Source organism: Myotis yumanensis, unplaced genomic scaffold (genome assembly GCF_028538775.1).
Source record: "Myotis yumanensis isolate MYYU_CA2020_CCGP unplaced genomic scaffold, mMyoYum1.0.hap1 SCAF_16, whole genome shotgun sequence".
Lineage (NCBI taxonomy): Eukaryota > Metazoa > Chordata > Mammalia > Chiroptera > Vespertilionidae > Myotis > Myotis yumanensis.
The window spans coordinates 34,720,066-34,732,713 of NW_027223767.1; the positions used below are offsets into that span (position 1 = coordinate 34,720,066).

The 12,648-nt window shown below is 53.5% G+C and overlaps 1 protein-coding gene across 2 annotated transcripts in view; it reads right to left on the reverse strand.

The window, feature by feature from the left end:
* Window positions 1–12,648, reverse strand: part of ERN1 (endoplasmic reticulum to nucleus signaling 1) — a 70,161-nt gene that overhangs the window by 4,238 nt on the left and 53,275 nt on the right. For both annotated transcript variants that reach the window (XM_070393151.1, XM_070393152.1), the window contains 11 exons: window positions 11,021–11,139; window positions 10,184–10,375; window positions 8,999–9,266; window positions 8,245–8,335; window positions 7,771–7,960; window positions 6,919–7,018; window positions 6,457–6,656; window positions 3,299–3,446; window positions 2,173–2,300; window positions 1,094–1,217; window positions 638–705 (listed from right to left, as the gene is read on the reverse strand). In XM_070393151.1, the coding sequence (XP_070249252.1) occupies window positions 638–705; window positions 1,094–1,217; window positions 2,173–2,300; window positions 3,299–3,446; window positions 6,457–6,656; window positions 6,919–7,018; window positions 7,771–7,960; window positions 8,245–8,335; window positions 8,999–9,266; window positions 10,184–10,375; window positions 11,021–11,139 (1,628 nt within the window). The remainder of the gene's footprint in view (window positions 1–637; window positions 706–1,093; window positions 1,218–2,172; window positions 2,301–3,298; window positions 3,447–6,456; window positions 6,657–6,918; window positions 7,019–7,770; window positions 7,961–8,244; window positions 8,336–8,998; window positions 9,267–10,183; window positions 10,376–11,020; window positions 11,140–12,648) is intronic.

The window sequence follows — 12,648 nt, forward strand, 5'->3', positions numbered from 1 at the left end:
TACTCAAGGAAGAAAACGTTAGTTAGTTCTCTGTAAAGGAAAGGGGAAAGGGTTAAGCAGCCCACAATCCATCCTGCTCACCATGGCTGCTTCCTCTCACTCGGAGGAGACCTCGGAGCTGAGCAAGGCCCAGCGTGGGGAGTGGCGTGGGGACCTAGCGAGGCCCCTGGCAGCCTCAAGCGGAATAAAGTCGCCTGGAACTGAAGTGTCTGCCCCCATGGGCTTGGAGGCCTCGTCTGGGCCTGGGCCCTGTTTGAAGGCTGCTCAGTGACAGCTCAGGCCAAGACACCCCCAGGTCCCTCCAGAGACAAGTGCGGCCCCTGCCCAGGGCCCCGGAGACAGGCCCGTGTGGGAAGTGCCCAGAGCGCCCTCTAAGGGTGGACATGGTGCTGGATCGGGCAGGCAGAGGGCACCAGACAGTCAGTAGAGACCACAAAGGACGCTGGCAGCAGAAAGCCTGCTTCCCAGGTGAGCTGCTCACCTCAAGGTCCCCGAAGACAAAGCGTGTCTAAGGGAAGAAAGTCTCTAGTTTGCCAAGTCTGGTTAAGGCCGCCCAGAATTCCAGGCTGGGTGAAAGGGTGCGTAGAGAATGGATAGGAGGAGAGGGTGGCTGAGCGGCTGGGTTCACAGCCCTCACCTTATTTCTCATGGCTCGGAGGAGATCTCTGACGGAGCCGCCTTTGTAGGTTCTGAATTTACGCAGATCTAGAAAAATACAAGGAACGCAATGGAACAAACACTTTCCACAAGAAAACAACTCCTGAGGCTCCTGGGGACTAAGCGATGGGACTGAAACAACATCACTGCACTCTCATCGAGGACGGGAGCGCGACCAGACTGAACCTGGGTGGGGCTCATCTGCATCCCACCTGCTGATCACACCCGACCAGAGACAAGCACCACCCACCACTGATCCGTCACTCAGACAACAATGAAACACACTGGTGTAACGTCTGCCGTGCATCTAAACCAGACGACACCCACAGAAAGCCTCCACTCTGCATGTGGTGCTTGGAGCTCAAACAGCCTGCGGCCGCCATTTCCACATTTGCATCTCAGAACCGGCTGCAGCTTTGGGAACATCGGTGGTCACCTGTCTGGAGGGGGACAGTGATGTTCTCCCTCCAGTCCATCTTCACCACGGCTCGCCCGCCTCTCTCCAGCTGCTTCACGATCGGGCCGTCCAGGGACTCCTTTTCTATCCGGTCACTCACGTCCTGCAGGAAGACGAGGCCACAGGTGGTGGTCAGTGTGGAGAGAAGCTGAGCTGGAGGATCGACACCCAGGCAGAGCGGTCACTGCCTCCTGAATCCTCAGCTGGGATGAAGCCGGCCTCTGGGCGGGGCAGCTGGACTTCTGCCTCCCCCACCCCTGTGAGTTAGCTTTCCTCTGGGAGTGGCCATGTCTGCTGCTCACTGCAGAGAGGCCCACATGGTCCGTCTCCACGACAGAGATGACACAGATCATACCTGTCCACGGACCCTGAGCACCTCACCTGCATGTCATACCAGGGAGGACGCTGAGAAACATATCACCTTCCCCAAAGCCACCTAGCAATACTAGGAGGCCTTAAAATAGCCACAACTTTACAGGAGTTCATGTCCATTGATCCTGTAATTTAACCTCGGAATCTATCTTAAGAGCTGGGCAAACAAACAAACAGAAACCCAATATAAGGAAATGTTTAAATCTGTGAAACTTGAATGAAACTGTATGACACCTGAGGTTTGCTTCAAAATATTCTGGGGCGGGGAGGGGTGGAGAGAGGGCCAAGGCTGAGTTAACAATTGCTGGACCCGGCTGATGGCTAACCGGGAGTTCATTATCATATTCCCTCTACTTCTGTGTGCATCTGAAAGCTCCCATAACACAGGTTTTAAATGATGGCACACGCATATGATAGAATGCAACAGTCATTATAATTTTAGAGCTTTAACATGGAAAAATACTTAAAATAGTATATACAGTAAAAAAAAAAAAAGGCAAGATACAAAACTGTATATATAGCTTGATCCTGATCTCACTTTTATTTTATGAAGAAAATATATTAAGCTGCCAGGCGGGCTGCCTCTAGGTATGGGATCGGGGTCATGTCATGTGTCTTATTCCTTGTCCTGCTGCCTTCTCAGCGCCTGGCGAGCGCTACCTCAGTCTGCATGGAGCCAGGCCCACCTGGAAGAACTGGAGCTGCTTCTCGAGGCTCCAGAAGAACGGGTGCTTCAGCACGTGCCTCGCTGACGGGCGCTTCTGAGGGTCCATGGAGATCATCTTCTCTATCAGCTCCCGGGCGATGACGTCTTCTGCGGAGGAAGACAAGAAGCACACGACGAACGCATCATCACCAGCCCAGCGCCACGGCGGACCACCCCCACCTGACCCGTCTGCACGCCCTTGGACTTAAGACTCCATGGACGGGAATTCGTCTGTAACTTAACGAAGAGCTTGCCCAGGAATCTTCAGCGGATAAGGACAGTCCTCATCACAGGGTGTGAAAAGGGCTGGGAATACCCACTCAGAGGCTCGGTGACAGCCATGCCCCCTACCCTGAACTGGGGGCCACGAGAATGACACTCTGGCTGAACACGGGTCAACACGGAGAGAGAGTCAAGGTGAAGCTAAGAACCGAGCATGTTGCAAAAGAGTATGTGCCTATGCACATATGCCTAGATAGATGACCAGAGTAACATATACAAAGGTGTCATCAGCACCCATTCATCACTGTATAATGGAATTATGGGCCTTAAACATTTCTCTACTGGGAATAAGGGAAATTAATCCATCAGCAAAAACGTAAGTTTTTAATTTTAAAAAGTTAAAGATGTTTTTAAGAACTGGGTGTCGTGGGTAAATTATAACACAGAAAAGCCTGAGGTCAGGAAGAAAGACTTGCTGCACCCACGCCTGGAGAGTGAGGACCAAGCTGGCCTGTCCCTAGCCCCGCCTGCACCAGCTGACCACTGGCGCAGACCAGAGCCAGCCCAGCATATGACGCACGGGCTGCGTGTCCTTCCGAACGTTGGTGCAGGAAAGACCTCAGATTATATAACCCTCGCCAGTCACGAGCTGGAGAACACAGGTCCCCACAGGGGCTGCCCAGGTCATACAGGTAATGGGTGACCTGACGGAAACTCAGCTTCTTGGCTCTAGAAGGAGGTGCTGCAGGAATAGTCCCTCCAGCCACAGGTGGGCTCCTGGAGAGAGCATCCCTGGGAACACAGAGCTGGCACTATCCCCGCGCAGGGGCCTCCGGGCAGCTGAGGAGCAGCTCCTTCCCCCGCACGCCCTGCTGCCCGCTCACCGTGCTTCTCGGGCTGTAAGCAGTCGAGGCTGTAGGCGCCCAGGAGGATGTTGGCCTGTCGCTGCAGGGACTTGCCGAAAGGGTGGCTGCCCTCAGAAACCACGTAGTAGAACACGCAGCCCGCAGAGAAGATGTCCACCGTGTAGGTCTGAAAAGAAGTGCGGGTGTGAGAGGCCTTCTGGGAGCCCCTCTCCCAGCAGCAGGGGAGTGCGGCTGCCACTTCCTCCACACTGAGCATGTCGTGGAGGACGGGCTGACGTTTGGGAATTGCTCGGAGCGGTGCTGGGCCCTGCAGGGGCCGCTTGGGTGGCGTGTTCACCTTGGAGTCAGGGGCTCTGGGGCCAACTGCCAGGACCCGGCTCTGCCACCGGCCAGCTGGAAGCCCTGTGACCGCTCTGTGTCTGTGTCCTCCAACGGAAAACAGGGAGAACATGCTATGCTTCTCAGGGTTGTTGTCAAGATTACGTGCATTAATACGTGAAAATTCACCTAAACTGGTGTGTGGCCCGAGGAAGCTCCCTCCTAGCCATCAGCTACTCTTCACCCAGCCGGCAGGTGGCTCCTTGGAGGTGGGGATTTCTGTGCCTTTGCTGCCTGGTGTACCCCAGGGCCTGCTTATGTTAGGCTTTAAAACTTAAGTTAATAAAGGAATAAAACACTCGCTGCTTCAAAAATAGCCCCAGAAAGAAACTATGTGGCAAGTTTCCAGGGAGGTCATTCTGATGTTCACGGACACCTCTCACTGATCCCACAAACCCGTTCTGTGGTTTCCAGCCTGCACTACTTGGATGTAACACTAGGTGGCTCCCGAGCATGGCCTGTCGCCAGGCTGCACCACTGATTCTCTAGCAGACACCTGAGGACCCGGGAGGGAAACCCATGAGCCCGGCACCTTCCACTCGGGAAAATACTCCTGTAACAATAATGACCTGCCGTTCACCCTCAGCACAGCCCCACGGGCTGAGCACAGCGAATCTCATAAAGACCTGGGCAGAGAGGTCCAATGACGACCAGGACAAGGTTGTCCTAGTCAAGGACAAGACTCAGGTCTTCCAATTCCCAACCACCCTTATCTCATCAGAATTGTCCTCACGTGGGTGACAGATTCGGGACAGAGGAGCAAGTCCACCATAGCTGAAGCTCTCACCTGTCACTTCACCTGCTCAGTATCATTCAAGCTCCCCGTTTGCCACAGCCTGCGCTGCCTGACGCCCCCGGTACACTCAGCACTGATGCTGGGGCGCTCTTGTCCTACACGCCTGGGTCCCCTGCTCCCACCAGCTCATCTCTACGCTCAGTTATGTTCTTTCCCAAACTTATTATTGCCACTTGTTCTTTAATTTAAATATCCCATAAGCTGTTAAAACACGGCTGCCACTAACTTTGAGGTGAGCTGAGTTTTGCAAAGATTCAATAAAGGGGAGTGGCTACAAACTCCTATGAACTGGATGTGGGAGACTCCACTGTAAGGGACTGGGACATAAATAGTGAGCTAGGATTTTGCTCTTAGGACGGGTGTGAAAAGTCTAGGTCTCAAACTAGAAGGCACAGAAGTGGCATGTGAGGTGCTTATACAGGAGAGGAAATGAACAACTCCATTCAGTTGGACCCGAATGCGAAGAAAAAACCTACATCAAAGATTCCTATTACTTAACGAATCACAGTACTTGCTTTAAGTTAGCGTTTAAAGTATGAGGAATTTTCTCATGACCTTCATCATAACTGACTTCTTTGACTCACTGACCAGCTGCTGGTCCCCTGTGAATGGGGTAAGAGGGCTCGACAGAATCTCATCTATGTTAGACTGGCTGATCCCATCCGGGTCTGGATCGGGGGATAAAGGTGCCAAGACACGATGGGCTCTCAGCAGAAGGATGAAGAAGCCAGCGGGAGGGCTCCCGCTGAACCAATTTGAGTGTCAAAAGGAGAAACAAAAAGAATAGGGAAAAAAAGGACTATAATGGATTATAACACTATTTTAAAAAATCCATGAATTCATAGTGACTCAAAAAAAGAGAGAGAGAAAGGGGATCAGAAATAAAACTCTTCTTTACAGAAAAATGTCAGCTAATACATGTAGAAGAATTCCCACTGAGTTAAGGAATTCCGGGAGGGACTGTCAGTGGACGCTGTGCCATCAGGTGAATGACTGTTGGGAAAGAGGACACCATCCACGCTGTGCCAAACATGGCCCCACAGGGAACAACAAAGAGGAAAACGTGGTGGAGAGAAAAGCAGGTGCCACCTGCGCCGAGTGAGCCCAGTTGGCATCGCTAGCGGGGTCAGTAACAACAGTACAACTGCCATGCTGTGCCTCCTGATGCCGTGGCCTGTGACGGCTGCTGCAAGAACATGTACCTTCAATCCATTCGGTCCTTTGGACCTACTTTTAGTTCACAGGAACACGAGGACTACACAGGCGAGTTACCACCACCACGAAGAAACGAGTGAGCAAGCCCGAATGGGGCTTCCTCCAGACGAGCGCCTCACTCTTCAAACGTCACTCCCAGGGAGCAGAGGTCGGGGACCGAAGCAGATTACAGGGGAGAGCGTCACATGCCGTGCAAGGCACCTGACTGGACCCTGGTTTGCAAACACCAGCTCTGTAAGCGGGATCTGGGGCAATGTGAATGTGGACTGAGTGTCAGAGGTCAAACGTTAGTTGTTGAGGTGTGATATGGTGTAAAGCTTAGGACTGTGCTTGTTCTTGGAAGACACCTGCTAGGGTATTTATGGGTGAAGGACTGGGGTGCTTCCCTTTTATATTCAACTGGTTCAGCAACAGACAGAGAGAAAGTGAAAAATAACTAACAAATGTTCAAGCTGGACGGAGGTACAAAGGTATTTTCTGCACATCTTAAAAATCCTCAAAATGAAAAGTTGAGAGAAAAAAACAAAAAGAAAAAGAATACAAACTGGAAGTGCGTTCACCTTATGGAAGCTCTGAGTTCCCAAATACGGGGGAAGTGACTGGGAAAGGAGGGAAAACCAGACACTTGCTCCCGCTGGCCCCTCTCGTTCACCTGGTCGTGAGACGATACGAAGGGCCAGCGGCGTGCTGTTAAACACGTGTCACTGCCCTCCAGTCCTGACAGGAGGCTCCTAGTCCTGACCGTGCGAGAGGCTGCAGTTTTCAAAGGCCTGTGCCCGTTACTCACGGGGTTCTCCTTGCAGTCCTCACTCAGCATCTCCGGGGCGATCCAGCCTTCGGTGCCGGGCACCCCCGAGCAGCGGCTGAAGCTGTGCCTGCCTACTGCCAGCTTCTTGCAGAGGCCGAAGTCGGAGATCATGGCCTTGATCCTGCCATGCGCATTGGGCATGGAGAGGAGGATGTTGTGGGGCTTCAGGTCTCTGTGAACTAACACAAAACTCCGGATGAGCCCAATGTGAACCACGGGCAACATCGGGCCTCCTCCTGCGATGGGAGTGCACCCTCCTCAGACTGCCTAGCGCCCTGCGCCTCTAAAGGCTTCAACTGTGTAAGAATCCTCCTCAGACTCTTATACAGCGTGCACGCCAGCGATGCAGCAAAGAGCTTCAGCAGAGGCCAGGCCCACCTGGGCAAGCCCGTCCCCCTGGTCACCCTGCCCGGGCCGCGCCTCGTGGAGGAAGCCTCTCACCGATGTTGAGGGAGTGCAGGTGGGCCAGGCCGGAGGTGGTCTGCTGCAGCAAGGTGATGGGCTCCAGGCCGAGGTGGGCAAAGTCCTTCTGCTCCACGTACTGCAAGAGACACGGCCAGGTCGCGGCTTAGCCCCAGGACTCGACCCCTCGGTGCATTCTCCTCTTTCTCTTTTTAAAGTGATTCAATTTTATCTAGAAAAATCGTGCCTCCAGCTTCCTGCTTTAACATTTGGTATTGAGTCAGCTCATTTTCTTTTATCATATTTCAAGAAAGGGAAGTTTTACTGACAATATTCTGTCCAAATCCTTATTTTTCCAAAGACTTTCTCCTCAAAGAATAGGCTAATTTAAACAAACAGCTAAGCTCCAACTTACTAGTTTACAGTGGGAAAGATAAGAGGGTAAAAAACTCAAGTTCACTGCCTCATACATTAAACCTACGAGTGAATGAGTGAGGCAGTTTCACGGTGAGTTGGAAACTGAGCAGAAGAATTATGATCCTAACGACTCGGGTCATCAGGAAGCATCCTCCAAGCCCACACCAGGCCTGGGATCGGGACCGGCCAGGTGTTCCAGAGGCCAAGAGGGAGACGGATGCTAACCACAGATTGCCCCCGGCAGGCTGAGGGACACCCCGGGTTAAGGTGGGGTGATAAAATTGCTCCACATTTTGACTTTGTTTAAATGGGTATACAACTTTGCAAATGCATCAAACTGTCTGTCTTAAACGAGTACATATTATAACTTCAAGAAAGTTAATAAAAGGAAATAAAAAGGCAACTCCGGCCATCCCTGAAACCGTGCCCCAGGTGCCGGGAGGAGGGGGGCTGCGTGGGGGCGCGGGCACCCACCTCCTGCAGCGTGGCCGCGCACAGCTCGATGGCGATGTACTGGAACTGCCGGTCCTTCTCTGTGCAGAAGTAACGGATCACGTTCGGGTGCTCGTCGGACTCTCGCAGCAGCTGGACCTCGCGGTCAGCGAAACTGAAGCACTCGGGGAGGATCCTCTTGACCGCCACGTCCCGGCTGTCGAACATGCCCCTGCAGGACGAGGAGTGGGGTTGGGTTGGGAGGTGCAGGGGGCTGTGGAGACGACAGGAGGCTCGTGGACCCACAGTGTTCCTTCTCCTCTGACACAGCGGCCACTCATCTGCCTCAGAGCCCAGGAGGTTCCAACCAACCACCCGTGGTCACCCCTTCTCTCCCTGGAGGCGGCACTCTTCCGTCTGAGTCACGGCTCTGACCCTGCTATATTCTGGAGCCTGGCAAGCGACAGGCACTCCTGTCTGTCGTGGTGAAGGCACAGGGCTCTCCAACCCACTCACCGGTACACAATTGTGCCCTCCGCTCCGTGGCCCAGAACGTCCTTGGGACAGAAGGAAATTTTCCCAACCATCACCATGCTGGTTTCCTCGTCTGGGACAAAACGGGAAAAAGGAGGGACAGTGTTAAACAAACCCAACCTAAACCTGGAGGCGAGAGTGGCTACAGCTTCCTGAGCTCAGACTGAGACATGCATCTCAGACTCTATGCCTGTCCCCTGCCCCGGTCCTGCCTCTGCACTGCTGTGAGAATGAACGTCTTACACCTTCCTGAAGACAGGAGCTCGCTACAGACCCACCTCAAGGATTTGCTCCTGAAACACCCGTGTGACATGGGGAGACCAGCTGCAGAGTCTCCAGCGTGAGACTGAGGACTCTGAGGTCTCCTGTCCTGACACCAGCCTGAGCCACCCTCCAAGGGAAAGTGGACCAACAGCTGCGCTTTCTTCCCTGGCCCCTGGCTGGCCTCGGGAATGCTCTCAAGCCAGGGGCCAGTGCACCTCTGCTCAGCAGTGACTGCCAGCCCTTGTGGGGCAAGACGAAAGGGGACCACGGGGGCTCCCAGAAGGCCCTCTGAGAGGAGAGGCCACAGATGGGCAGAACCCTGGCCTGAGAGTGGGAGGGAGTCAGGTGAGAATATGTTGAACGCTTGGGAACTTCGTAACCCCATGGACACGCCCAGGAGGGCCATGTGCTGTGTCTCTCAGGTGATACTCAAATGAAAGAGAAAACGACACCAAATGGCAAATGGCTTTACCCTCGTCGTCCTGCTCCAGGCAGGGGCTGGTGCCGGCTCTGGAGGCAGAGCTGCTGGAGTGCAGCGAGTGGTTGGAGGCTCGGGGGGACGTGCTGGGGCTGCTGGTGCCCGAGCTCTCCGAGTACAGGCCGGACGAGTCCAGGAGCTCGGCGTCCTGAGCCATGTCCCTGGGTGCGTGGAAGGGCAGCTGCTGCTGTTGCAGGAGCTGGATTTTCTCCAGTTCCTTCTGGAACTGCCGGTGCTGGAGCTGCTGCTGCTGATGCATGCTCTGGGAAGAGAAACACACATCCAGACAAGTGCGGCGTGTCCCCTGGGGCCCGGGGAGAGGCAGGGCTACCTGTGCCAGAGAAGCAGGTGCACTTTATGTGACCCCACAGGGTGGAGGAGACGGTGGGAAGCACAGGAGGCAGGGTCTGTTCAATGGCTGGTCGTCTCCCTGCCAGTTAGACTTCCCAGGACAGCCCATTCTTCCCACTGGAGGCTGACGGCCACCAGGCAGGGGCAGCAGAGGTGGACCCACTTAAACAAGTGGAAAGCACCCCCAAAGTAAAGGGTTTATATGCCCATTCCTATATGGGCATGCGCTTACCGGGCACTGTGAGCTAAGGTGATAACATTTCAGGGCTCGGAGCAACCTGATGAAGGAATATTCCTCTGGTATATGGTATCCAATGCACAGCCTACGCGACTATGTGACTTTAGCTCACTTATTTCCAACTAGAGAGTGGGAGGGATGACCAGGCCACCTTTCTCACTCTCGCTGATATCTCTAATAGCCAGTTTTTAAGGGAAGAGAGTTAAAGGGATTTTCACCTATTATGGCTATTCTTAAAAAAGGAAAATATAGTTAACTATTCAAATGGAACTGTAAGCAAGGTTTACAAATCAGTTTGTACAGTCAAACCATAAGATCTTGGTTACAAAATCATCATTTTTTGAGAAGCCAGTGTCTCTCTAATTATAATGCTTTTAAAGATTAGCAAATACTGACTTTTACATGTGAAAAGAAACGTATATGCTTGTTTGCTGTGTTTGCCCGGGCCTCACTGTCATCAGGTGACAGGCACAGAAGCTTGGAAACATGCGGGTGGACCAGGGGGAGGGGCCGGGCCTCACAGTCATCAGGTGACAGGCACAGAAGCTTGGAAACATGCGGGTGGGCCAGGGGGAGGGGCCGGGCCTCACCAGGGGGTAGGTGATGATGAAGGCCACCCAGCCGATGAGCAGGAAGGTGCTCAGGACGATGGTGGCGATGTCCTTGAGCACGGAGTCCACAGGGGCCTCGGGCTTGGCGGGGGCGTGAGCGAACTTCTCCTCCACACCCTGAGAAACGGTGCTGGGCGCATTCCCTGAAGTCTGGTCAACCAGGTGGATAACCTTGTGTGGGAGAGAGTGGTTACATCTCTGCAACATTTCCAGCAAGACAAACAAGCCAATCAAGAGAAGCACTGACTATTCACAAGGAATATGTGAGATGTGCTGGATTTTTTAAGCCCTCCCAGAGAGCACAGGGCCGGACAACCGCTGCCTTTCCCAAAGCGACTGCCTTAAGAATTACTGCTGTGATGTTATCGTTACTCAGGCTGAGCAGCCACTGGACTCCAGTCTCCCCACTTCCTCTCTCCGTCTTCCCTCCGCTGCCAGGGTTGTCAAGGTTTGGTAACATGGTTCTTCTGTAGCCAAGTGATCCCCTTTCCCACTGGTCCCCACCTGGTAGCCTCAGATCCGGTCAGGCCTGTCTCCTCAGCCCCACAGCTGGACACACAGGGTCAGCCTCACCTCCAGGCCTAAGCTCTGCTGCTCTCCTCCCTCCAGCGGCCTCTGCTGCTGTTCCAGCCTTCGGCCCCACTGCCTTTCCTGCAGCTTTTGCTAATGGCCATCTCCTTCCTCCCCTCCGTCCCTACCAGCTGTCATTTGCTGTGGACTCCCCAGCGGAGTTGGCTGTAAGCTCTAAAGGCAAGAGGAATGCCTTATTCCCACCACCCGACCCGAAGAGCCGTCACTGCTCCCTGCCCCACTCACGTCCTCAAAGCTCTTTTTCTCAGAGTCGGCAGGAATCACATTTTCCCGGTGTTTGGGCAGATTGTTGGGGAATCTCTCCAGCATCTTGGTAGACGCAGACAGTGGCGTTTCATGGTGTCCTGGGAGAGGAAAGGACACTTTCATGAGAACAGCGTCCAGGTGGGGGCAGCCCTTGCGGCCCAGCTGAGGCAGCAGTCACTATCCACGGAGAGGTCGCAGTTTGTAAAGGAAGAGAACGAACACGAGAGGCAGCTGCTAGGAATGTCTCATCAAGACAGAAGTTTCGCCCAGCGGGTGTGGCTCAGTGGTTGAGCATCCACCCATAAATCAGGAGGTCACCAGTTCGATTCTGGGCCAGGGCACATGCAGCGTTGTGGGCTCCATCCCCATTAGGGGGCATGCAGCCAATTGATGTTTCTCTCTTATCAATGTTTCTCTCTCTCCCCCTTCCCTTCTTCTCTCTAAAATCAATAAAAACTTTTTTTTTTAAAGGGAGACATGTTGTTACTTAATGGCATGTATCCAGTCTTCTCAATCTCATAATGAGGAGAGGAATTAGGGTGCTGGGGATATGTTTCAGAGCAAGACTTGTGTGCGTGTTCCTAACAGGCTGTCTGCGGCTGAAGCGTTAGGAGGCTTTGTTCAACGTCCAGGGAGTTCGCCCTTCAACGCTTCCCCTTGTAACATCACTCCACTTAGAGTATCAACTTCCCATCTTGGTTTTCAATTGCTCCGGGGGAGCTCTATTTCTTTTACTGCAATGTGAGCTTCCATCCGGGGAGTGGTGAGCTATTCGCGAGAGCAACAGGACATACTTGCTAGGAGGACAGGGGTCACGGTGCTCTCAGCCTTCACTCGTTGCTCTCCACACGACTACATCGTGACTACCTAGTATTCATCACACGTTTATTGAGCATCTATTGTGCGCAAATGACCCCACACTCCGCCAAGTGTGCCAGTTCACCTCTCCCTGGGCTGCTGGCACCCTGGCCCCGGACACTTTCCTGTTCGCTCTCTCACTGAGATCGGGTCTCACTGTGATCTTTCTGCTATTCTATCCAAGGTTTTGCGATGTATTGCTAAGATACAAACAGCAGCTAGTCCAAGCTACGGACATTTTTTGACCTAGAAAAATCCTAAGTCCCTCGCTTTAGGTCAGTTCTCTACCAACAACACAACACTGCTCTTCAAGGGAAGCCTCACTTTGGTCTGATCCGCCCCTAGTTGCTCCTTGTTGGCCGAAGACCTCGGAGACAGGCTTTGCGGGGGAGTCGTACTTCCTCACGTGAGGTCTGCAGACCTCGGACTCAGATTTGCTGGTGGGGCCCAGGGACCTGAACATATCTCCCGGTCCCTCTGAGGCTAACAGAAGACCTTCACTCTAAGAGAAATCAAGCTGTGCCTTCCACGAGCCACCATGGGCAGCAGTGCCCTGCCCGCCCCCACCCCTGACGCCCGCTCTTAGTGCTCCAAGTCCTGCCCCTCCTGTAGGGCACCTCGCAACCCACTGCCATGGAAGTGATTAGCCCCAATTCATTCGTCTTCCTCCTGTAGTTCTTACGCACAGGCTTCTCCCTCAGCTCGGTAATAACATGCTTCACATGCTGAACCACGTATGCTCCAAACGT